Source organism: Saccopteryx leptura, chromosome 1 (assembly GCF_036850995.1).
Source record: "Saccopteryx leptura isolate mSacLep1 chromosome 1, mSacLep1_pri_phased_curated, whole genome shotgun sequence".
Taxonomy (NCBI): domain Eukaryota; kingdom Metazoa; phylum Chordata; class Mammalia; order Chiroptera; family Emballonuridae; genus Saccopteryx; species Saccopteryx leptura.
In genome coordinates this window covers 79368400-79393699 of record NC_089503.1, presented here as the reverse complement: position 1 = coordinate 79393699, position 25300 = coordinate 79368400, and the positions used below count along the sequence as shown (strand labels likewise).

The following is a 25300-nucleotide window of genomic DNA, read 5'->3' as shown; positions in this document are numbered from 1 at the left end:
CTGCTAGAGTGGACATCATCCCTTCCTGTTGGCATGACATCTTGAATCCAAATACTATTTCTCCATCTTTGCTGGGAGATGAAATATGGTGATTCATCCAAACAGAACATTGTCCAGGAGAAGCCCTTAACACATGACCAGGCCCTGGCCAGATAGCTTAAAGCATCATCCCAAAGTGCAGAGGTGGCCAGTTTAAGGTGGTCAGGGTTCATACAGGAACAGCTTGATGTTCCTGTCTCTCTTCCTTCCTCTCTCATTAAAATAAATTTTTTTTAAATAACCACATCCATAACTCCTTGTGGACCATATCACTTCCCACATTAGATCTTCATAGAATCCTCTGGAGTCACCCTTTTAGGGGGGCTCCAAAATACTATCTGCAATATCTTACAGGGCTAGAATAAGCAGCCTTATTTACTTTCAAGGCATTTCTTCAGAACGTTCCCAGAGCACTCTACTATTCACTTTTTTCATTTCATAAGTATTCCCTGAGTACCTACTGGGTGTCAGGTCAGTGCTAAGCACGGGGCCACAGGAGTGAACAAGCCAGCCGGGTCCTGGTCCTCCTGTCCTTTATGATCCAATGGTGCTCCATCTCTCACGCTTGGACTCACTGGCCTCCAGGCTCTTGCTCTCCAGTGGATGCTCAGGACTCACTGAGCCTCAGGGCGTGGTGGTGTAGGTGTGTGATTCGGAGGAAACGAGACCTGAGCTCCCACCCCAGCACTCCCGTTTGCCATCTGAGCCACCTTGAACCAATGTCTTAGCCATCCTAACTCTTCATTCCTCATCTGGGAAGTATGGATGCTCATGTCATCAGCTATGTGGAGTTATTGGGAGAACTGAGTGAGGTAATGTATGCAGAGTATTTTATATATGTAACACTTGCTTCATGATTGCATAATCGCTCTCAATACATGGTAGCTATTATTATTATGAAAATACAGTTGATCCTCCCATTATGAATCTCTTTAGGAGGAAGCAAGGTCTGTTAGAAAACACAAACCTGGGTGCCGGGGAGTTCCAAGGTAGGTCTCCATTTACTAAGATGCACCACAATCTTAGATGTGCCACATGAAATGGAAACAGCACCCACTGCCTCCTAGGGCTATTGTGAGGCTACATCAATTACTTTTTGCAGGGACCTTTGAAGGTGGAAGTGCTGAGTCTCCCCAAATAGAAAATTAAAAGGTACATCATCTGTTAGAAGAAAAACACCACCCCAGTGCCTGCCCATTTGTCACCAGGGCTGTGGCTCCCCCGCAGGACCAACTTTCTTTCTTTGACTCATGCTGAGTGAGATCAGCGCAAACGGGGCCGTGCTAGATGATACCCTGCCAGCTACCCCCACCTCCAGCGCAGGGCAGGAGTGACGTTTCCAACAACTGTGCTGACAAAACTGTGCTTTCAAATTGCTGACCATAACAAGAGATTATATGTGTATTCCTAACTATATCAGGCACTCTTCCAAAGTGCTTTAATGACATTCATTTGACTTCATTTAAAATGATGGTTTTTCTAAGTTTGTATTATACATCCTTCTGAAGACAACATACTTGAGACTGAACTAAAACATTGGGAATATCCCCTGTGAGTACTAAGTCAGGGTTCACAGAGAAGCAGAATAAACAGAGAGAGAGGAAATTGGTGGCGGTGATCACGGAGGCTTGATTAAGTCCAAGATCTGCAGAGTAGCTGGCAGGCTGGGACCCAGAGCAGAGTGACAGTTCAAACCCAAAGACCATCTGCTGACAGAAGTCCCCCTTCTCTCAGGGTGATCAGTTTTTTTCTAGTAAAGCCTTCAGCTGATTAGATTAGGCCCACCCACCAAATGTGGGATTGACTCTGGGGTGCTTGCTCCAACCTCAGTCACCATTTATGTTTCATGACTTTGGGGGTTTCTCCCTTCTCTTATCACCCACCCACTCCTGGGCTGCTGTGTGTGGCAAGGAGCCTGCCCTGAGCCAGCCTTCTGACCTTTCTCCCCAGGGAACATGAGGTGGACAACCTGATCGGCTTCCTCCTCTCATTCCCCAACAATAGCGCTTCTCCGAGTGTGCTCCCCAGACCAGTAGTAACCATCACCCCTCATTTGTTAGAAAAGCAAACTCAGGGGCCCCACTGAATCAAACACTCTGGGATGGGGCCCAGCAAGCTCGTTTGAGTAAGCCATTCACATGATTCTGACAAAAGCTCAAGTTTGGGGACCAGTGACTCCTGGATCCCAGTTTTCTTTTCTTCTTCCTCATAGACCTTGAAACCACCTAGCGAATGCCTTTCACCTGTGAGATTTCGGAGAGGGGGGAGCTGCCCAGCAAACCAGAGATTTCCAAAGTGTGAATTCCACTTATTCTATATCAGGCACTCTTCTAAAGTGCTTTAATGACATTCATTTGACTTCATTTAAAATGATGGTTTTTCTAAGTTTGTATTATACATCCTTCCAAAGACAACATACTTGAGACTGAACTAAAACATTGGGAATATCCCCTATCAGCTCCTTTCATCCTGACAACAAGCCCATAAACCAGGTACTATTATTATCATCACCTCCATTTCACAAGTCAGGAAACAGACACAAAGAAATGAAGTCATTTGCTAGAGAAACCAGCTCCCCAGTCACATCCCCAATTAGCCTGCTGCCAAGAGGGGGTGCCCGCACAGGCCATCGGCTAACTGAGAAAGTCTGAGTTGTCCTCCAGTGTCCACATCTAAGTCCAGGCCTCCACTGCCTTGTAGCTTGCTAAGTGCACTTCCCAGAGCCTTTGCTCAAGAGCCTGTGAGCCCTCAGAGGGGAGTTGCCAGCATTATTAAGCCAAGGAATTGGTCAGACTATTTCAACATCTCTCACTACACCAACCAAAATGATCAAGGGGACTGTGGATTGCTAAACAATTTACACTGTAGCCCAATTGGTGATGGCACAATGGTTAGAGCATTGACCTGAGACGTTGAGGACCTAGGTTCGGAATCCTGAGGTCACCATCTTAAGCACTGGATCGCCGGCTTGAGTGTAGGATCATCAACATGACCCCATGGCTGCTGGCTTGAGCCCAAGGTCACTGGCTTAATTTAAGCAAGGGGTCACTATCTTGGCTTGAGCCCCCTGGTTAAGACTCATATGAGAAGCAATAAATGAACAACTAAAGTGCCGCAACTACAATTTGATGCTTCTCATCTCTCTCCCTGTCTCCCTCTCTGTCTCTCTTTCTCTCTCTCACTAAAAAAATAAATAAAATAAATAAAAAATTAAAAATTACATTGTGACTTCTCTTCCCAACTTTGTAGGTCCTGGCAAAGTAGCCTAATACAGTGGTCCCCAACCTTTTTTGAGCCACAGACCAGTTTAATGTCAGAAAATATTTTCATGGACTGGCCTTTAGGGTGGGACAGATAAATGCACACAATAAAATTATGCAACCGGCCTGGCCAGGCTGTGGCGCAGTGGATAGAGCGTCGGACTGAGATACAGAGGACCCAGGTTTGAGACCCCAAGGTCTCCAGCTTGAGCGCAGGCTCATCTGGCTTGAGCAAGAGCTCACCAGCTTGGACCCAAGGTTGCTGGCTCAAGCAAGGGGTTACTCGGTCTGCTGAAGGCCCATGGTCAAGGCACATATGAGAAAGCAATCAATGAACAACGAAGGTCTCACAACAAAAAACTGATGATTGATGCTTCTCATCTCTCTCCTTTCCTGTCTGTCTGTCCCTGTCTGTCCTTCTCTCTGACTCTCTCTCTCTCTGTCCCTGTAAAAAAAAAAAAAATAGGCGACCGGCATAAAAACTGTGGTATTTTTAAATATAATTGTCAAACTTACAAGACAAGCGTCAAGAGTGAGTCTTAGATGGATATAACAGAGGGAATCTGGTCATTTTTAAAAAATAAAACATTGTTCAGACTTAAATATAAATAAAACAGAAATAATGTAAGTTATTTATTTTTTCTCTGCGGACCGGTACCAAATGGCCCATAGACCGGTACCAGTCCATGGCCCAGGGGTTGGGGACCACTGGCCTAATACTAAAGCTTATGCTCAGATATTCAGTAGTATTTACTACAAAGCAAAAGCTATGTTCTAACTTACAAAATTACAGCAAACCTTATATTACAAAACATTGCCAAGGACTGGCCCTCCCATTAAGCAAATATTCTGGTGAATAGAAAGCTCCCTGTGTTTTATATATGGATTGTTAACTCATACAAATTCTGAAATCAGAAAGCATATAGACGTTTGAAAGAGACCTGATTTAAGACAATACCCTCCCCAGTGCCTAGATCCTCTGATCGTGATCCATTAATTATTCCTTGAGACATTAATTGATGGAAATCCACCCCCAAGTCTCCTCCATTCCATGCAGAACAGCCAGACAGTTAGGAAGATCTTCCGTTTGACGAGCCAAGAGCTACCTCTCTGCAGCCTTGCAGTTTGACCCCTGGCTTTTATCTGGCTTGCCTCCACCTTCAGATACCTGAGACAGCGCTCCTGTCTTCCCCAGCCCTCCTTCCCTCCAGCTTCCGGCTCTGTGACTCCTTCCACCAGTTGAGCATCACCTCCACACTCACTCCGCTTTTGTCGTTGTCCCTCTTGGAGTGTGCTATCCAGAACTGAGCTCTGTACTCCAGGGCAGGTTCTGATCAAGAAAAGAGGAATGCAGCGATCTTCCTGTCAGTTAATGGGTTGGCATACAAATACAGCAATGCCACCTTGATATGTCCTCATAGGCACGCAGATGGAGTCCCTGTTCGAGTACGTGCATATAAATAAATGTCAGACATCCACAAGTCTATTAAAGGATAAAAAGCATTTTTAAATACATAAAAAAATTCTGGACAATTTATAAACACCTGGCTAATCCTCACCCCTCCCAAGCTCCTCTGGGCCTTCCATTTCATCAGTGTCACGAATGCTGCAGCAGTTGGTTGGAAGATTCTGGAATCAGAGGATCTAAGGGCCCCTGCATGAGCTGCCCCAGGCCCTACTATCCGAGTACAGGGATGTTTCTTCCCACTGGGTTACTGAATTGGGAGGTGGGACCTGCACCACTGCAGATATATAGTCATGATGTCGCGCAGGTGAGGCAGCAGAAGAGCTCACCTTCTCCTGGAAGCTGCCTCGTGGTCAGACATCTGGGCATTCGCCCCGCTGCTTGATAGAAGCAGACTCCGCCCTCCTCAGGCCCACTGAAGGAAGGAAAGGGACGATGTGCTGAGCACTAATTGTGTGCCAGACTCTACGGTGCTTCACCTACCGTGTCTCTCTTGGTCTTCTCATCACCTGATGAGGGACATGTGTTGTCTTCAGGGAGCACAGAGTGTTTGTGTAACCTACCCAAGACCACACAGCTAGTTAAAAGCAGTGGGAGTGAGAATCCAGGCATGGCTGCCCAGGCTGGCGTGTCCCTCTGACAGGCCACCAGGGAAGCCATTACTTTCTACCCCAACCTACCCTTAAAAAATTGTGCTCTGTGTGATGGGGCTGGAGGGGTCTGGGTCAGAATCTCAAAGCAGTTCCCTTCTCAGAGCAGGGGTTCCAACTCCCAGGAACCCACGGACCCATCAGGGAATCAGCATTGCCTTCTAATAAGTCACTTGGGCTCCTATGTTGGGAAATCGGTCCCTCACTGGCTCACAGACACCTGGGTTTTCTCTGTGGTCTGGGAAAAGCTCGGGCTGGTAACAAGTTACTCAGTGCATATTAATTAACAATGATGAGCATTTTTTCCCCTTCACACTTGGTGAAATGCTTTGGATTAAACAGGTTATTCATAATCAGACCATTTGGGGAAAATCTCAAAAGAGTGTGAATAAAAAAAAGAGGGAGAGATTTAAATCACTTTGGGGATAGCTGTAGATTGCCTACGTGTTAAAGGTTCCTTGTGTGACCAGCCTGGAGGCTGTACTGCCTCTCATCTGAATGAGAAGCTGAGATGCAGTTAAATGACTTAAATCAAGAGGGCTGTCTCCCAGTGTGTTCGAAGAAGAAAAATATCGTTAATCATAATAATGATGTGAACTTATACAGGGCCTTTCATCTATGCCTCTCAAAGTATTTTAACCACCATTAATTATACCTCCCAAATCACCTGTGAGGTAGATAAAAACTACTATAACCATTTTATAGATTAGTAAAGGACGACTAGAAGAGGAGTAAATGATCTGGGGCCACACATAGGCCAGTGGCCGAGTGAGCACTCCCAGCCCCCGGGTCAGGGCTGGGGCCGCCCTGTGCTTGTCAGCTCTCCTCCCTGCCGGCCGAGCTCGGAAGAGCATCAAATTAGCCACTGTGATGCTACCTTTAAGGGTCAATGGACTTGACCACTCTTAGCCCAGGCTCTTATAAAGAGAAAAGTGACCTATTTATGGAAGGCATAAAAGCTGAATAGGCTCATGCTTTGGGCATTGTCCCTTTGGATAGATGTGGCCAGTAATCGGAGGGCTGTTTAGGACACACCTTAGGCTATGATTCAGTCCTGGGCCCTGAACAAGATGCTCCCTCCCTTCAATGAAGTCACAAAGTTAAAGGATCTTTGAGCAATAGATGTTCTGCACAGCAGCTCTTTCGTATGACCAGGACTCCATCTTCTCCAGGTGTGTCTCCCTTGGCCTCTCACCTTCCATTCCCCACTGTCTGCACCACAGGACACATAGCAGGAATAGTGAGCCTAGTCTTGGGGACTCGGAAAGAGCCCAAAGAAGAGCAGGACAATCCCACCAGGCAGATGGAAAAGGAAGCATTTAGTCAGAGAAAACAGAGGCATGGGGTCCAGAGGTGTGAGACAGCATGAGTGTGAGGAAGCAAGGAGTTCTTTATGGATGATATCCAGTGTGTGTGAAGATGGAGTGAGTGGTAAGAGCCGAAAGAAGACATCTTCCCGAAGGGCATCATTGGAGAGTGGTGAGCTGTGGAGAAGCACAATCAAGTCTGTATTTTTGAAATAGTTTGTATTTTGGAAGTCTGAGAGGAGGTCCAGGTGTAGATGGAAAGATGCTGAGTTCAGTTAGGACGTGTTCACTTCCAGGTACACACACAGTACCAGTGCACATCCCCAGTGGGCATTGTGTACTGCAGTCTGAGGTCTGGAGACAGAGACTGAGAAAGAGAGAGACTGAGTTAGATCATCTCCACGTCAGCAGGTCTAAGTGGAATGGCTTTGTTACAGCATGACTTACAGAATTTATGGGAGACATGAAATTAAATTTGGCTGCTACAAAGTCAGGGCAAGGCAGCCAAGAGATACACACAACCACGCCATGTGACTATTCTAGTAGAAGTCCGACTCCTGTTCTTGTCTGACACTTGGCAGCTCTGGATCCAGAACAGATGCTCCACCACAGCATCCAAGAAGATCCAATGTCTCTACATAGCCACCACCTTGTATTCCGCCACCTTACATTCCTCACTCTGTCACCCAAATCTCAGAAGGTACACCTAGGTCATGTATGGAACCCTAACTACAAGGGAGTCTGGGAACTATTATTAGGAGGAGTATTACCACACTGAGAACCTGAGTGTATCTGAAGAAGTAGAGAGACAATGATGAGAAACTTCAACAGGCTCATTCCCCAAACACCCCAGGTATCTGAGGTTTTGCAATACTCCAGATAGAACACCTTAGAGCCCTAAAGTCAAGAGGTCTATGAATGACACATAGAAGTTGATAGAAAATAGTGGAAAAATGAAAAAAGGCAATAGTTGAAAATAGAAAAAAAACACAAAAACTGAGGACTCCTTATACCATTAAGTAGTCTTAGGGTGGCCCATTTAAGAGAAAAGGCTATAAAACCAAAATTTTCTTAATTCTTCCCAATTTCAAATATTACCTCTCATAGTCAATGTAGGCACACAAATTCCTCCAAGGCATTGTGTTTTTTATTTCATATCACTTTTATCCTCTCACTTTCCGTTGGTAGCCCTACCTCAATTGGAGACATTTCTTTGACCTCTTCAAAGAATACATCACCAATCTTCTACCTCTCTTGTGAGGAGAGGAGGGGATTTGCTGTCTAACTACTACTCACACAGACTTTCAGCCAATCCTCCAATGTTTAGCTCTACCTTTACTCCCTCTCTCCAAAAGGACTTGGTGCCACTGACTTCTGAGTCTGAGGAGTGTCCTGTGGTGAAAATAGGTCCTTGGCTTTTCCCCATAAGTCCTTTCCTTCTAGCCCAGAATTAGCCTGGTTCCTTCCCATCTTCCAAAGTCTTGTTTCTATCATCTTTTCTTTTCTTTCTATGTAGTAACCTTTGAGTTTTTTGCCTTTTATTAAAAGTCATCTTACCATTCTTAATTTGGAGAGCAGATATGAATAGATGTGTCCAACCTGGCTCCTTTCATCAGAAGCCCAGGTCTTGGATTTTGGTCCCCATTAAATAAGCTTCAGTCACATTTGTTTGAGCATAATTTTCCTTAAATCTGTCCTGGAATCTTTCATATTCTAGACCTGAGTCTGCTGGCAGAATGAATGGTGTTCATCATCTGGGAAGGATGATAAATGACACTTGTCTTCACCACTTTCCATGAGAGTGTTAGGTACTTTAAGAGCCAAAATATTACTTAAAAGAAGACTTGCCTTTACCTGCACACATTCTGGGAAGATTCTTTTTAGCCTAAGTATCTCTCCTATCCGTGTTTAATCACATCACTTATCAATCAAATGAATGGATTGGATGAACACTTAGAATGGGGCCGACAAGATCTGGAAACAGCCCAAGTGTCCATCAGTGGACGAGTGGATTAAAAAGCTGTGGTACATATATACTATGGAATATTACATGGCTGTGAGGAAGAAGGAAATTTTATCTTTCGCAACAATGTGGATGGACCTGGAATCTATCATGCTAAGTGAAATAAGCCAGGCAGAGAAAGAAAAATATCATATGACCTCACTCATTTGAGGAATCCAATGAACAGTGTGAACTTAGCAACAGAACAGAGGCAGAGGTGGGATCAAAGGGATCAGAGGGAAAGCGGTCAGAGGGAAAGTAGAAGAGAAGATGGGATCAGAGAAGGGAAAGAGATTAATGAAATAATATATATATATACATAACACAGCATTATAGAGAACAGGATAGCAAATCCTGGAAGGAAGGGGGGAAGGCAGTGGGGGGAGGGAATATGGGGGAACCAAGGGGGAATAAAGGGGGGAGATATATTCGGTGGGATACTTGAATCTATGTAAACACAAATTAAAATCATAAAAAAAAAGAATGGACCAGATTGGTCTTTCTATAGAAAGTTACCTAATGCAGAAACCCGCAAACATTCATCTGCAATCCACAACAAAATGAGAAAAATAAAGACACTGAATTAATGTCCATTCAGCTGAATGCATTCAATATATAAGGCTATTTTGTTATTAGTCCTTTCACATATTGGTGTTAAAAATCTTTAATGCGGCCTGACCTGTGGTGGCGCAGTGTATAAAGCGTTGACCTGGAAATGCTGAGGTCACCGGTTCGAAACCCTGGGCTTGCCTGGTCAAGGCACATATGGGAGTTGATACTTCCAGCTCCTCCCCCCTGTCTCTCTCTCCTCTCTCTCTCTCTCTCTCTCTCTCTCTCTCTCTCTCCTCTCTCTAAAATAAATAAATTAAAAAAAAGAACACAAAGCGGGAAAATCTGTGGCACTGATTAAAAAATTAAAGTGTATGTACTGAAAAATCTTTAATGCTAGCCTGACTGGTGGTGGTACAACAGATAGAGTGTTGGCCTGGGACATTGAGATCCTGGGTTTGAAACTCCGAGGTCGCCAGCTTGCATGGGCTCACCAGCTTGAGGGCAGGGGTCACCAGCTTGAGCATGGGATCATAGTCATGATCCCATGAGCCCAAAGGTCTCTGGCTTGAAGCCCAAAGTCTCTGGCTTGGGACCAGCCCAAGGTTGCTGGCTTGAGCAAGGGGTCACTGAGTTCCTAGGTCAAGGTGCATATCAGAAGCATGAGTTGATGCTTCTCACCTCTCTCTCACTGTCTCTCTCTAAAAAACAAAAACAAAAAAAAACCCTTAAATGCACTGCTGGGAAAAGTGGATTTTAGTTAATGCTTGTTGGTTCACTGTTGTTTGTCTTTTCTCAACAAAATAACCTCATGTTACCTAATTTTATTTTAAATTTTATGGTTTCGTGAAATTCACAAGCCTGGGAGCTATGGGTGCAGTAAAGTTTCCCATCAGAGAGAACATTTGAGTCATGGAGGGGGCGTGAATGGGCCAGCAGGGGATAAAACAGTGGAGTCAGCGTGGTGTGGCTTTGACACCTGCCCACATCCTTCCGTTTCAGTGTCTCCCAAACTCCCATGCAGCCCTTCCGGGGTCACATCCTCCTCTAAATACCTCTCTTGTTGGCCACAATGCCCAGACTTGACAACTGCCTGTCTCCCATGACTGAGGCATGTTGAGAGGTGTTCAGGGAAAGAGGCTGGAGGTGCCTCACTTATTAGCTGTGTGTCAGGTTTTATTATTAGCTTGTTTCTCTTTGGGGAATTTTTTGCCACATTGGCCCCACATTTTAGGGACTTCCTTTCTATATATGACAACTTGGCACATTCTTGTTATAAAAGCATGTGATGCAGGAGAAGGAACACCAGATCAAGAGTCCTATACTGGACACCACTTACCAGTCACCTGTCTGGGGCAATCTTGCTGAACTTCTGTTTCCTCACCTGGTCAAAATAAAAGTAATGATGCCTCCTTCACAGTGTTGTCATGAGAATTAAATTTTTAAAAGTGTATATGTTTTAGCCTGACCAGGCGGTGGCGCAGTGAATAGAGCGTTGGACTGTGACGCAGAGGACCCAGGTTTGAGACCCCGAGGACGCCAGCTTGAGCTCTGGCTCATCTGGTTGGAGCAAGATTTGCCAGCTTGAGCCCAAGGTTGCTGACTTGAGCAAGGGGTCACTGGGTCTGCTGTAGCTCCCCCATCCCCGTTCAAGGCACATATGAGAAAGCAATCAATGAACAACTAAGGTGCCACAACAAAGAATTGATGCTTCTCATCTCTCTCCCTTCCTGTTTGTCTGTCTGTCAATAAATAAATAAATAAATACATAAATAAATTAATAAAAGAAGCTAAAGCCACTTGAATGAATGCCTCTACCTTCACACTCATATCAACTTTCTTAAAAAAAGAAATAAAAAGTGTATGTGTTTTAGTCTATTTGGGCTGCTATAACAAAAGTACCATTGACTAGCTTGCATAACATTTATTTCTCATGGTTCCGGAGGCTGGATGAAGTCCAAGATTAAGGCATTAGCAGATTTGGGGCCTGGTGAAAGCCTATTTTTTGGTTCATAGATGCAGTTTTCTCTCTGAGTCTTCACATGGTGGAAGGGGTGAGGGAGTTCTCTGGAGTCTCATTTATAAGGGTTCTGACTAATCCCAATCATGAGGGTTCTTCCCGTATGACCTAATCACCTCCCTAAGGTCCTATCACCTAATACTGTCACACTGGGGGTTAGACTTCAACGTATGAATTTGGAGGGGACACAGATTCAGTCTACAGCAGACTGTGAAGGCAGGCATAGCCTCCGGCATATCAAAAGTGCTCAGCAAATGTTATTTAAATCTGTTGGTAAGACTATAAGGGGTCAGAACAATTCTTCCCCCAGACACCATTTCCCTTTCGACATAGGATAAATGTAGAAGAAGTAGTAGCTAATGGGGGAGTTTCGGATATGAGTGACAGGCTACTAGGGAGCTATGAAGAGACTCTGACTCTTCAACTCAAGCCGTTCAAGCAGACCTTGAATTCTTTGCTCAAAACCTCCTCATGGCCTGGCCAGGTAGTTCAGTTAGAGCATCGTCCAAAAGCACAGGGGTTGCTGGTTTGATCCCCGGTCAGGGCACGTAAAAGAACAGATTAATGTTCCTGTCTTTCTCTCTCTCTCTCTCCCTCTTCCTTCCTTGCTAAAAGCAATAAATAAATAAACATTAAGCAAGTAAATAAATAAATAAACCTCCTCACATGTGAGTCCCATCAATCACTGACATACGTGGATCCCCTCCTAACTTACACTCTCGTGCCATAACACCTAGGATTTAATCACCCTGGGCACGGACTTGGCCTAAAAACCCACTGGTCTGCCTCCACTTGTTCCCAGAATCCTTCTTTCTGAGTCCAGCCAGAGGTGCCACATATCTATGCTGCCTCCACCCCCAGCCCATGGGAGAACTGAACCACAGACACGCGGACAGCATAACATAGGAAACCAGAGACACCAGCCTGTGGGCGAAACTTCCTGCCCCAGTGCCCAGCACAGCTCTTCTTTGGGGGTCAAGCAGAGCCCTCCCCAGGAGGTACAGGTGACTCTCTTAGAGAGAATGGCCTGCCTAGGCTATGTTTATTCTGATTCCTTACTCTAAACTTGAGGCACCATAACTGGCTTGTGAGGAAGACATATCAGCTATGGGGAACTACAAAGCCATATTTTATTAGTATGTCTCAGTGTAGCGTGAAAATGTTGGCCCCACTTCACCTGGGTTGGTTACTCAATTAACAGCCAGCTGTCTCTCCTATGAAACCTTGTCAGTTTTATTCCCCATTGTAGCCCCAGAACCTAGCACATAGTAGTAATTTGTGAATGTTTGAAGACTGGGTAAATAAATGAACTAATGAAGGAACATAACAGTGTGTGAAGGTAGAATTTACCTCGACCAAAATTAAGGGTACCTTTTCCAGTATCATGGAGGAGAACAGAGGAAGGTAGATGGAAATATGAGTAAATTTAAAGATGCAGAGTTAGGAAGCCGAGGTAACCTCCACAAGATGTCTTTTACTTTATCTGTGAGTTGGGCACAGGGGGCATCTTAAGTGGTAATCTCCTGAAAGGGAGGGGTGGCAAGAAACAGGAGGGAGGACTGAGGAGAGAACAGCAAGTTTGACACAGTTACTGTAGAAAATGGGGCCGGGTGCCCACTAGAGATTTGTGAAGGGATTGTTGGGCAGCAGTGTGGCTTTGAGGATTCAACCATAATGCCAGCCAATGCCATCAACCAGGGAATGATTAGAGCAGGAGGAAGCTTAATTCCTGCTCAAGTTCAGGACTGTCCTGAACTTCCCTGTCAAGTCCAAGAAAATGTTATAGAGGTCAGATTCCAGATAGAGCTAGCCATCTCAGATCAACAAGAATTCCTTGTATTGAGTGCAGAGGAAAATAGGAGAGCCCCTGACTTGGAGGAGCTAGAAAATGCATCAAATATGAGGGAGTCATAAATGCATAAACAAAACCATGGGAGGTCTCATGCTATGGCTCAACTGTGAATACAAAGAATGCCAAGGCCAAAGGTGTTTTCTCTTCTCTGTCTCCTCTTTTCTTCTTTTAAATCAAAAATCACATTTCATCTCCTTGTCCCTGCGCCCAGAATTTTCCAACAAGCATGGTCTAAGTGAGCAGTCTTGGATCGCCACCTGGTGGATATTCAAGGTATTAAATATTTAACTTCAGGGGAAAGGGCTCTAGATTAAGAATAACAGAAAATTGATTTAGCAATATTTATTGTCCTAAACATTGTAACAGGTACCAAAAAATACAAATATATACCATCAAGTTTCGTCCAATCTAATGAGAAAAATATTTAATGGTTTATTAGGACTTACACTGATTTCTGAATCAAAAGCCCATATAAAAGCAAATTAAATGAGAACTAAGACCTGTTGACTGAATATGGTTTCCCATAGAAGAAAAGAGAACACGTTAAATAAAAAATACAGGCCCTGGCCGGTTGGCTCATCGGTAGAGCGTCGGCCTGGCGTGCGGGGGACCCGGGCTCGACTCCCGGCCAGGGCACATAGGAGAGGCTCCCATTTGCTTCTCCACCCCCGCCCCCCCCCCCTCCTTCCTCTCTGTCTCTCTCTTCCCCTCCCGCAGCCAAGGCTCCATTGGAGCAAAGATGGCCCGGGCGCTGGGGATGGCTCCTTGGCCTCTGCCCCATGCGCTAGAGTGGCTCTGGTTGCGGCAGAGCGACGCCCGGGAGGGGCAGAGCATCGCCCCCTGGTGGGCAGAGCGTCGCCCCTGGTGGGCGTTCCGGGTGGATCCCGGTCAGGCGCATGCGGGAGTCTGTCTGTCTCTCCCCGTTTCCAACTTCAGAAAAATACAAAAAAAAAAAAAAATCCAGTCTATGGAAACTGTTTTTCTTCTGGTCTCTTATCTTCGCTGGTGCCCCAAATTTAATCTGACCAGACACTGCAAACCACTACAAAAACACATCTTCAAAGTCACAACAGGGAAGGCCACAACAGGCAGGGGAAAGAGCACCAGGCTGAAGTCAACAGTCCTGAACTTGAGCTAATAAAGCCAGGTGAACTGAAGTTAGTCTTTTTCTGCCTCTGAGCCTCTGTCTTCTGACTAGTAAAACAGAAATTAAAATACCCATCCTTTGAGCTGGTTATATGGATTAAATAAAATAATAAAGTGGAAGACACTTGCAAAGTGCTGATGTTTGGTTGATACTGTTGTTAGTCCACAGAAGGGTACCTTCCCTAAGGGAAGAGCACGTCCCCTTCTCACTGCTGGGCCATTGCCCACACAGGTGAGCAGAGAAAGCCCTCTGCAGCGGTGGGAATAAGACAAGCAGAGCTGAGACATGCAGAGTAAAAGGCGGGCCAGCGTCAGCCCCGCCTATGTGGCACCTTTGTGTGAATTCGGAAAAAGCACCTCCCCTCAAATTAAAAGAACTCTTTTTTCTATGTATTATTGTATAAACTGCAAAACCTTAAGCCCCAGGCCTTGAAAACAGGAACAGAGGTGGCGTGCTCAGCCATGTTCGGTGACCCTTCTTCTCTTTAAGCAAGTTTCAAAATGGTTTCCAGCACTTGTCACTGGAAAAGCCCTAATAATACAAACAGACAAACAGAAAGGATGACAGGGAGATCAGCGCCTGGATTCAGGCTCTAGAAGCTTCTGTAGATAACACAGTGGCAGTGGGAAGGAGGCTGTAAGAAGGATATTGAAGCTGACAGAGATGGAGCTGTTCTTGGTAACAGCAGGCTTGCGAGGTGGGCCCTGGGCATGGAGGCTGACGCAGACGGAGTGAGAGGGAGAAGGCTGGGGTGGGAGGCTGGGCCCCACCCATGGAAGTTACCCCAGCTGTTTGCAGGCAGAAGCTAGAATCCAGCTTGGAGGAGCCGGGGACCTGAAAATGCCCAGTCTCCACCCTGCCTCTCCCACCCTGCCCCAGAGCGGCTATGTCTTGCTGGAAGAATCTAAGACATTTCAATGTTATCACTTTGCTCATCTCTCTTTAAAATTAACTCAAGTAACATGATGCAATGGGGAAAAAATGTGAGCTGTGACCTGCCACAGATCTGGTTTGAATCCCAGCTCTGGCCAGGGACAAGCTAGTTGATTTTTCTGAGCCTATATATCCTTAACTCTAAAGTGGGGATAATAATTCCCATCTCATAAAATCGTTGACAGTTAAATGAAGTAATTTACATAAAGCTGCTACATTAGTGCCAGCACATAGCTCCCACCACCGATCCTTTCCCTGCAAACCCCCTCCTCAGAGGCTCCTTCCATGAGCCTTGCTGAGCCTGAGGATGGCCTGGGGTGGTGGAATGAGGACTGGACTAGCTGTCGGGAGCCCTGCATTCCCGATGTGGCTTTGGTACTTCTACTGGGCACAACACCCAACCTGTCTGGCCCTCAATTTTTTCATCTGTAATTGCAGAGGACGATGACGGCCCTGCTGATCTCACAGAAGGAATAGGAGTTTTAAGGGAGTTGATATGATTTGTTAGTATCAGGAAAAACAGACAACATGAATAAGTTCATATTAAACTACCAGGGACAGCAGCTTAGAGTGCTACTTCCCTAGAGTGTAGTGCATTTTTCTCTGCAGTGAAATGTAACCAGACCAATTTAATAAAACTGAATCGGGCAAAAATCATATATTCAATCCTGTGCAAAGAATTGTTCATAAATAACCTTTCTTCATCAGTGCTACTAGGTTGAACATTCATTTGTTCACTCATTCATTCATTCAATAAATCCTTATGGAGCCCCTGACATTTGGAAGGACCTACAATATTCATCTCTTGTAGGATATATTTTAGTCTTATTTGAATTGACTGTCACTCCCTCCTGAGCTTTTTGAGGACAGATGGGATCCAGGCAAGGTTCAGTGTGTATCGACTGAACAAATGAACCCAAATGACTGACCCTTTGTCAAATAACACAGCTGCCATCTGGGGCTTCTCTCAGTCCCTCGTAGGACCTGCTTGTCACCTTGGTCAGGCCTAGGAGATCCCCTGTGTTTCCATCATCCCAAATAAACTACTCCTTATTCTCCAGGTGACTCAGCAGTCTCTAGGCTCTGGCCTGGTCAGGCCCTCGGTTGGCCCACAGAAGTGCTATCCCTGTAAGCACAGCCTGGCACCTGCCCAACCAACATGTTAGCCCTTTAGTCCCTTTGTAGCCCGTAGAGCTCAAGGGCCATTAGGGCTGGCTGGGGTCTGTGATATTAATGAGGGATGTTCTCAGCACAACTCAGTTCTGCTTCTTGGACATCAGCCTACCAAGAGCAGAGACAGAGCTCATGGCAAACGTATTTCTCTCCAGTCTCGGGCCATCCCAACACTGCCGTCTGGCTGGGTATCATGAGAAGGATGTGGCTTCTCTCCCTGGCCTTCCTCTTCTTGCTTTGTCCCCTGTCTCCATCTTCCCATCCCTTCCTTGTCCCCACTTGACTTTTTGTCCTTCCCCCTACACATGCCTCTTCTTCCTCTCTTTCTTTATCACTTTTCCTGCTTTCTCATTGTCCTCTCCTCCTTTATCTGGTACCTACCTCCTTTCCTACCTACACTGTCTCTATTTCTCTTGTCTCCACTCCTAACTCCTCAATCCTGCAGCCATCACAGAGTCAAGAAAGCGCCGGGGGTTCAGGGCCCAAGAAAAGTCCAGTTCTAACAGAACACAGGGCACAGAGGGGGGAAATTGGAGGAGTCTGGGAGAGTATTTGAAACTATGTACCAGACAAGCTGGAAATCAAGCGAGGAGGGATTTTCCCCAAAAATAAAACACTATAAGGGACCACTTCACACTTACCAAACTGGTGAAACATTTCACTTGACCAAATGTTGGCAAGGATGTAGAAGCCACTGAACCTTTCAAACACTGCTGGTAGGAGTGTAACATGTTACAAATACTTTGAAAACTATCCTTTTCTCATAAAGTTCAATGCACATCTGCCCAATGACCCTGAAATTCCATTCTTTGTTATTATACCCAACAGAAGTGAAAATCTATCATCATGCAAAGACAAACCATGAATACTCATAGAAGCTTTATTCATAATAGCCAAACCCCGGGAAATACTAAAATAACCATCAATAAGAAAATGGATAAAGAACCATAATTTCACACTACTCAACAATAAATAGAAACAATATGTTGATGAATCTCTAAAACATTATGTTGAGTGAAAGAAGCCAAGCACAAAAGAATATGATTCTACTTATTTGAAATTCAAAAATAGACAAATTGCCCCCATTGACCTTAGTTGCATCTTTGTGAGACACTGAAACAGAAGGCCTTCCTCTTCTTGCTTTGCCCTCTGTCTCCATCTTCATCATTAAAATGAATATAATGTGATACAAATGAGAATGGTGGTCCTGCGGAGCTGGCAGGGCGACAAGGGCAGAGGGAGACTCACATGAAGTAACACTCTCAGGTGATAGAAATGTGCTATTATTCTGGGTGGCAGTCACACTGATGTATACATTTACAAAAGTTATTGAACTGGACACTTAGAATCTGTGCATTCTCTTGTATGTAAATTATGTTTATTTTTTTAAATCATTCATAATTACATAATCCACAGAAAAATACTACTAAATGTCATCTGAAAGATGTGACCAATGTTGCAGAACCAAACACCAGGATATATGGTCTCACAGATTCATATGGACTTAAAGGGACAATTGAGTAGCATATTTAAACTTAGGACTGTCCTCAAAAATGAGAACTGTATGACGACGTATGGCTTTCATAAAGCCAGGACACTATAAACACACATTATTTGCTTCTCTTGGAAGTGAAGAATAGCTCCTAAGTTCATAAAAAAAATATATATATATGGGTGGGTATTTTTTTTCCAGAGTAGTTGATTACAGCAAGAAGAGTTAGCAAATACGCGAGGGCTATAGTTTGTGCTAAACACTGCAGAGGAGGAGCACACATTTCAGAACAAGTGTGACTCTGGAATTACACGCTTTTAGCAAAAGCAAGCATCTTCAGTATTCAGTGTATAGATCCTTCATATCTCAGCCCGTCTACTCTTCTAGTCTTCTTCCCATGTTCCCCTCTGCTTCGACCAGACTAGTGCCATGCCTCAGATCTTGTAGGTACTTAATACCTGTTGAAAGAGAAAGAAATGAAGGGAGCGAGGAAAGTGAGGGAGGGAGGAAAGGAAGTAGGAAAGGAGAGAGGGAGAGAGGGAGGGAGAAAGAGAAGGAAGGAGGGAGGGAGAGAGGGAGGAAGGGAAGGAAGGAGGAAGAAGGAAGGGAGGGATGGAGGGAGAGAGGGAGGGAGGGAGGGAGGAAGGAAGAAAGGAAAGGAAGGAAGGGAAGGAAGGAAACCGAAAATGTAAATTCTCCTCTCTAGGGAACCCTACTCTAAAAAAAGGATCTGATAAACTCAGATCTAAATGCCATTGGCGTGACCGTGAGAAGTTTTTAGCTAATCTCGAGCAGTGGTTTTCCATCATGGCTGCACATGAGAATCACTTAGAGAGCTTTTGAAAAATCCTAATGCCACCACTCCCCCCTGAAAGACTGATTAAATTGACTTGGAGTGAGGCCAAAGCATGGTGCTTTTTTTCTAATGTCAGACAGGGCTAACCATTTCTGATACAGTCCAACTGCCTCAGAGGTCCAGAGAGTTGATGTCACTTCTTCATGACCAGAGAGCTGGTAGGGGACAGAAGCAGGATAAGGACTCAGAGCATCACTGAGTCACTCTAGCTAGCCTTTATCAGCTCTTTATCTCATGAAGTTCTTCATTTTCTCTTATATCTCTCCGACTCAGTTTTTCTTGTTCACATATTCATTTAACAAATACCTGTAGTTACTAAGCAGTACCAGACACACGACAGTGAACAAAAGAGCCATTTCCTTTCACCTTGGCCTAGCAGGAAGATCCCGTATACCTGAAGGCCTTTCTCAATTTGAAGATTTTTTTTTATTCATTTTTAGAGAGTAGGAAGAAAGAGAGAGAGAGAACAGGAAGAGGAGTAGGAAGCATCAACTCCCATATGTGCCTTGACCAGGAAGCCCAGGGTTTCAAACCGGCAACCTCAGTGTTCCAGGTTGACACTTTATCTGCTATGCCACCAGAGGTCATGCCTCTCAGTTTGGATCATTCTGTCTCCACTAGTTTGTGAGCTTCTTAGGACTAGGAGCCATGAGTGATTCATCACTGGAGCTGCAGGGACTGGTACAAGGGCAGATTTAATAAAAGTCTGATGAATAAACAAACTGATACAAGTGATTCCCGAGTCCCCTTAACATGGAATAAAGGAAACAGAAAAACGTCAGGAAGACCACTTGTATTAATTAGGATTTTCTCAAATTTATGTCACAGAAATCCAACTTAAATTTTCTGAGACAAAACAAGATAAGTATTTGTTCATAACTGGCAGAGGCGAGTGTGTAGAATCTCAAACAATGTCATTAGGGCTCTATCTCTCCTCTCAGTTCCCAGCTCAGTTTGTATCATCTTGGCTTCATTCTTAATTTAGGGCCTCTCTATGTGACAGGTAAGCTGGTCCCCATCTTCTCTGATTTTAGCAGTCCCAAAATGGCCACATGTAATCCCCAGAGAAGACTCCGAGGGCCCTGTCAATTGGCCCTTAAACCAAACATTTTAGCTGGTGAAGAGTATACTCTGATTGGTCAGGCTGTCTCACAAATCTATCCTGGGACAGTCAGTAGGGTACCACTACTGTCAGCCTCACTGAGAATACACAGAATTGGTGAGGAGTACCCTAGGAACCAGAAGATGGAGACAAGAAAGTGGGCTGCACAACCATGGGCCTCTATCTTTCCATATTTCTGTTCTACCATCTTACTTGGCACGATGGCTTCTGTCCTCATCCCTGTAACTTCCTGTATGCAAGACAGGAGCACAGATCTAAACATTATGATTGTCTTCAATGCAGGAAGAAAGGGGAGGGGTAGCTCTAGATGTATCTGTCACTTTTTTCAGGAAAGTTGAACTTACCCAGAAACACCCCAAAAAGACTTCCCTTAAACATCACTGGCCAGGGCCCTAGCTGGCGGGCACAGTGGTAGAGCGTTGGCCCAGTGTGGAAGTCCTGTGTTCAATTCCCAGCCAGGGCACATAGGAGAAGCACCCATCTGCTTCTCCACCCTTCCCCCTCTTCTTTCTCTGTCTCTCTCTTCCCCTCCTACAGCCAAGGCTCCATTGGAGCAAAGTTGATCCAGGCGCTGAGGATGGCTCTGTGGCCTCGCCTCAGGCACTAGAATGGCTCCAGTTGCAACTGAGCAATGCCCCAAATGGGCAGAGCATCGCCCCCTAGTGGGCATGCCAGGTGAATCCCGGTCAGGTGCATGCAGGAGTCTGTCTCTCTGTGTTCCTGATTCTCACTTCAGAAAAATACACACACATACGCAAAATAAAAAATAAAAAAAATTACTGGCCAGCATTGGATCACACTGCAACCCCCACCCCCATAAGGGAAACCAGGAAATCTAGTTTTAACATACTGGAAAAGAATTTCATGACAATAATGATAATTTCATGACTAGCTGGGACATATACTAATTCCTCTCCCATGCTGTGCTCCTTTTCCTCCTCCAGGGGGAAGTACTCTTGCTCTGAATCTCCATAGCATCCCGGCCTCCCTTATCAAAGTGATACATGCACTGTATAGCATCTGCTCAGTTTTCCAGCCCCCACCATTTGCTAGGATTTCTAAAGAGGTGACCATATCCGTCTTGTTCATAGTTGTATCCCCAGCCCTTAGCATAGTGCTTCAGTCCACCAATGGTCTCTAACTAGCTACCTTGTGTCAGGCCCCCTGCAAATGAGGCTCTCGGTGAATACTTCCGGATGGTTAGATGGATGGATGGATAAATGAATGATGGGTGGTCGATAAAAGGACAGATGATTAGATGGCTGGTGGATACGTGGATGGATGAGGGATGGGTGGAGGAGTATCATTACTATCCGATGGCCCCACCCAGGGCAGCCAGTCTGTGGCTCCATTGTTCCCCCCACCGTGCCCCTTCTCACTCCTCTCCCCTCCGGCTGCCATTTCACTTTCCTAAAAGCCTTCTCCCTTCCCACAGAGCATTAGATGGTCCTGCTTGGTCCTCAGGCAACAGCTAGTACTTTCCCTCCCTCCTGCCACCCAGCATCCAGCGGAATCTTGAATCAATACCAGTAAACTGGGTGTGAACGGAAGGAGACTGCTCCTTATTTGTCATTGTTTACCTCTAAGTGTGTGCATTCCCAGTGCTTCCCGTTCTCTCTCTCTCTCTCTCCTTCTCTCTCTCTCCCTTTCTGCGCCCCCATTCCCCGGAACTGGTTCAACGAGAGTACAACCAACTCATCTGCATCTGGCCCTGGGGACCTGCAGGAGCCGGAGGAGGAGGAAGAGGAGGAGGAGAGAGGAGGCAGGCAGGCGGCGGCGGCGACCGCGCACAGCCGGGCCGGGCCGGGCCGCGCCGCGGGGAGCCCATACCCAGCGTGCGCCCCGGGTTCGCCCATGAGGCTCCTACCGCGCCGGAGAAGGGAGCACCGCGTTTTCTCCTTGGGGCTGCTCGCCCTCTGCCTGGCCGCAGCCTGCAGTCTGCAGAGTAAGCATGGGCGGGGCGGGGGAGGGTCCCGGGGTCGCGGCTGCCCGGCCGCCGGCGCTCGCCCACCCGGCAGCCTCCGCGGGCCAGGGACACGCAGCCTCCCGGGGACAAAGCGGAGCCTCCCGGGCCGGCTCCTGGGCCACCTCTGGGGGAGCGCCCCGCCCCACCGCCCGGCTGTCGCAGAGCCGGAAGCCGTCCGGGAGATCACCGCTCCCGGTCGGGGGCCGCCGCCTTCGTAATATATTTCATTTCTTTTTCCTGGAATAACGAGACTGCACCTGAAGTGTCCAAGACCTCAAGGGTGCACGGGCCCCGCCCACTTTCGTTGGGGACACTCCTCCCACCCCGCATCCTCTCGGTCACTAGCATGCTCGGTAGGTCTCCCCACCACTCAGAGGAGCCCGCAGAGACTCTTGGAAAGGCGTTCTGGGGTTTGGGTTGGGCGGTGTTCGCCGCTCTGCACTGCGCGGAGTGTCGTAGGGTCCGCACTAAAATCTTTCTCCCGATGAAGGTGAATGCGGCTCACAGTCCCACCAACTCCCCGAGAAACAAACAGACTACAACGCCGTCTTCTTCCTCATTTAACCATTATCGTTACTATCATTTACATCTTACAGATTAGTCAACTGAGGTTTAAAGAGTGACCAGTGCTGGGCCATGGTAGGGGGGAGGGCGTGTAGTTAGAGCAAGCACCTGTTAAGCCCCTCTGTATTCATCCGTCAGACTTTACAAGACTTCTATTGGTTAATCCTCTGGGCCACCCTAAGAAATAAGGGTTTTTTAAAAATCTCTGTTTAAAAGTAAGGAAACGGAGGCTCAGAGAAGTTGTTATTTGCACGAAGTCACCAGCTTGGATTCGAACCTGGGCAATGGAGCACTTTTGACCTTTATGCCTCTGGCTAGTGCCCAGCTTTGGCTGCAATCCTCAGAAACCCAGAAAGACTGGCATGGGCATATACATCTAGCTCTCTGTGGGGCAAGAAATAGTCACCATGAGTCCATCAGGTGGGAGGTGTGTTTGGCTTTGCAGTGACCTTTTCCATTGTTTTTCAACCTACGCACATGTTTCCAACCACCGGTCTCAGGCAACATCTGTACAGAGATCCCTGACTTTCAAGGGCCTGCCATTCACCACGGTGTGTAATTCATGTATTCACTCACTCATGCAGGGCGTCTGCCTGCAGGAAGCAGGCCACAGTGGCTACTGGAGATAGCATGGTTCACCGTCTTGTCCTCAGACCAGTGGCCAGGAGAGCCAGCTTGTGGTGGCGAGCCCTGAGAGGCAGGGGGTGCTGACGTTCTGGAAGCCCTAGAGACTCAAAACCAGACTAGGGGAACCAGGGCAAGCCCTCTCAAAGGGAGCCGCACCTCTCCAGACCTGATGGATGGACAGGAGCAACCAGGGAATGGGGCAGAAAGAACATAGGGTGTCTTAGACAAAGGGGAAGCATGTGCAAAACCTGCAGGACAGGTAAAAGTTTTGCAATTCTCCAAGAGATAGCTGATTCCTGCACAGCTGTAGCTCCAGGCAAGCAGGCACTCATTTCCAGCTCTGGGTCCCTGGCACTTACTTACCCAGTGCTACCCAGGCTCGACTCCTTAAAAACACTGAGTGGAGGTGCACCTGCCCGGATGAGGCCCATGCTTCAGGGCCAGCCTTGACCATGTAGAGGTGGGCCCCTTTCAGCAGCTCCCTCCGCCTTCCGCCTTTTCAGCCTCTGTGGAAAGCTGCCACCCAGAGCGTCTGGTGTTCATCACTTACACTGAAGTTCTGTTAAAGTACAGAACTTCACAAACACGAGCACACAGTCACCCTGCAGTTGAGGCCTTTTCTCTATAAATGGAACTGTTATGTTCTGAATGTTTGTGTCCCCCTGAAATCCATATGTTGAAGCCCTGACCGCAGGATGTAATGGTATTTGGTGGTGGAGCCTTTGGCAGGTGATTAGGTTTAGATGATGTCACAGGGGTGAGACTTCCATGAAAGGATTAGTGCCCTTATAAAAAGAGGGAGGTAGAGTAAGAGGGAGAGGACGCAGTCTGAGTGGTGAAAAAAACTAAATTAAAAAATAAAAGAGGGAGGTGCCAGAGCCTGCCCCCTCCACCATGTGATGACACAGCAGGAAGGTAGCTGTCTGCATGCTAGGAAGAGAGCCCTCACTAAGAACTGAGCCTGTTGGCACCTTAACTCTTGGACTTCCCAGCCTCCAGAACTGTGAGAAATAAATGTCTTGTTTAGGCCCCCAGTCTTCGCTCCTTTGTTACAGCAGCCTGAGCTGACTAAGACAGTGATTGAAAGGCATGTCCCCTCAGAGCGCTGGCAGGCCTCCTGCAGCAGGCTAAGGTGAGTGCCTTTCTAGGACCCTGGTTCATTTCCTTTCTCAGCTGTCAATAAGGTGAGTTAGCCACCAGGGCCATGAGTAGCTGGTGCTTCCTCTCACTTGGAAGCAGGTGATCACAGACCGAAGTAGGAAAGTTTAGTTAATGACTTAGGACCTAGTCAACTTGCTTCCTGTGTTCCAACACCAGCTTCTGCAAAGGAGCCTGCCCACACACACACACACACACACACACACACACACCACACACACACACACAAGTGTCCTTTAACATCCCCACTTTACCACGCTGGGGTGAGAGCTGGGGGAGCTGACCCCACAGAGTCACTCCCAGCCCAGTGCCCAGGAAGCAGAGGTACAGAGTGGGGCTCAGTCTGGGTCTGGGGGAGGAGGGCACAGGCTGGGAGCTGCCGGTTCTGGGCTTAGCTGGGAGTAGAATGGGTAGGAAGGGGAGGGAGAGCCAGTGTAGGAAGAACTAACTCCCTTGAGGGCCCTGGGAAGACCCCGGATCCATTGCTCCAGGACAAAGCCCCAGTGTCATCCAGTGCTGCCACCCACGTGGCACATGCGTACTGAGCACCTACTGTGCTCCAAGCTCTGCGCTGCCCCAGATGAAACAGACAGCTGCCACGTGGTCTCTGTCTGCACTGAACTGCAGGTTTATAGACAATGATCTGCGTACATACAGATGTTCCCACGGAAAAACTGTTTGGAGGGTATGTTTTTAAATAATGCAATCATGCTGTACTAGTTATTCAACAACTTAGTTTTTACATTAATTCTTATTAGCTCCATCCACATTGATCCGCAGAGATCTTGCTCATTCCTCTCAACCTCTATACCTGTGCCGTCATAAAAATGTGCTAGTTTTTACTTAGCCAGCCTCCTCGGGATAGCATTTAAGCTTTAAGTTTTAGCCCTCGCTTGGGGGAGAGCAGACCCCACATACAGGGTGATGAGTGCAGTGCTACTAATGCGCACATCTGTGGAGGATGTGGAAGGCTGGGGCCACGTCCAGGCTCACGGGCGCCCCTGCCCGCATACCTCCCATGGGGCGAGCGTACAAAAACGCCTGGTGAATTCCACTGAAACTATTAAGGGAGCGGTGGCTGAAAGTCACACAAAGGTCTTCATTCCTGGTTTCCAAG

At 46.7% G+C, this 25300-nt stretch overlaps 1 protein-coding gene across 1 annotated transcript in view; it reads left to right on the top strand.

The window, feature by feature from the left end:
• Window positions 1-21467: 21467 nt before the first annotated feature.
• VSTM5 (V-set and transmembrane domain containing 5) overlaps window positions 21468-25300 on the top strand; it is a 28026-nt gene continuing 24193 nt past the window's right edge. The window contains exon 1 of the mRNA XM_066360724.1: window positions 21468-21813. Within this exon, the coding sequence (XP_066216821.1) occupies window positions 21723-21813 (91 nt within the window). The 5' untranslated portion in view covers window positions 21468-21722. The remainder of the gene's footprint in view (window positions 21814-25300) is intronic.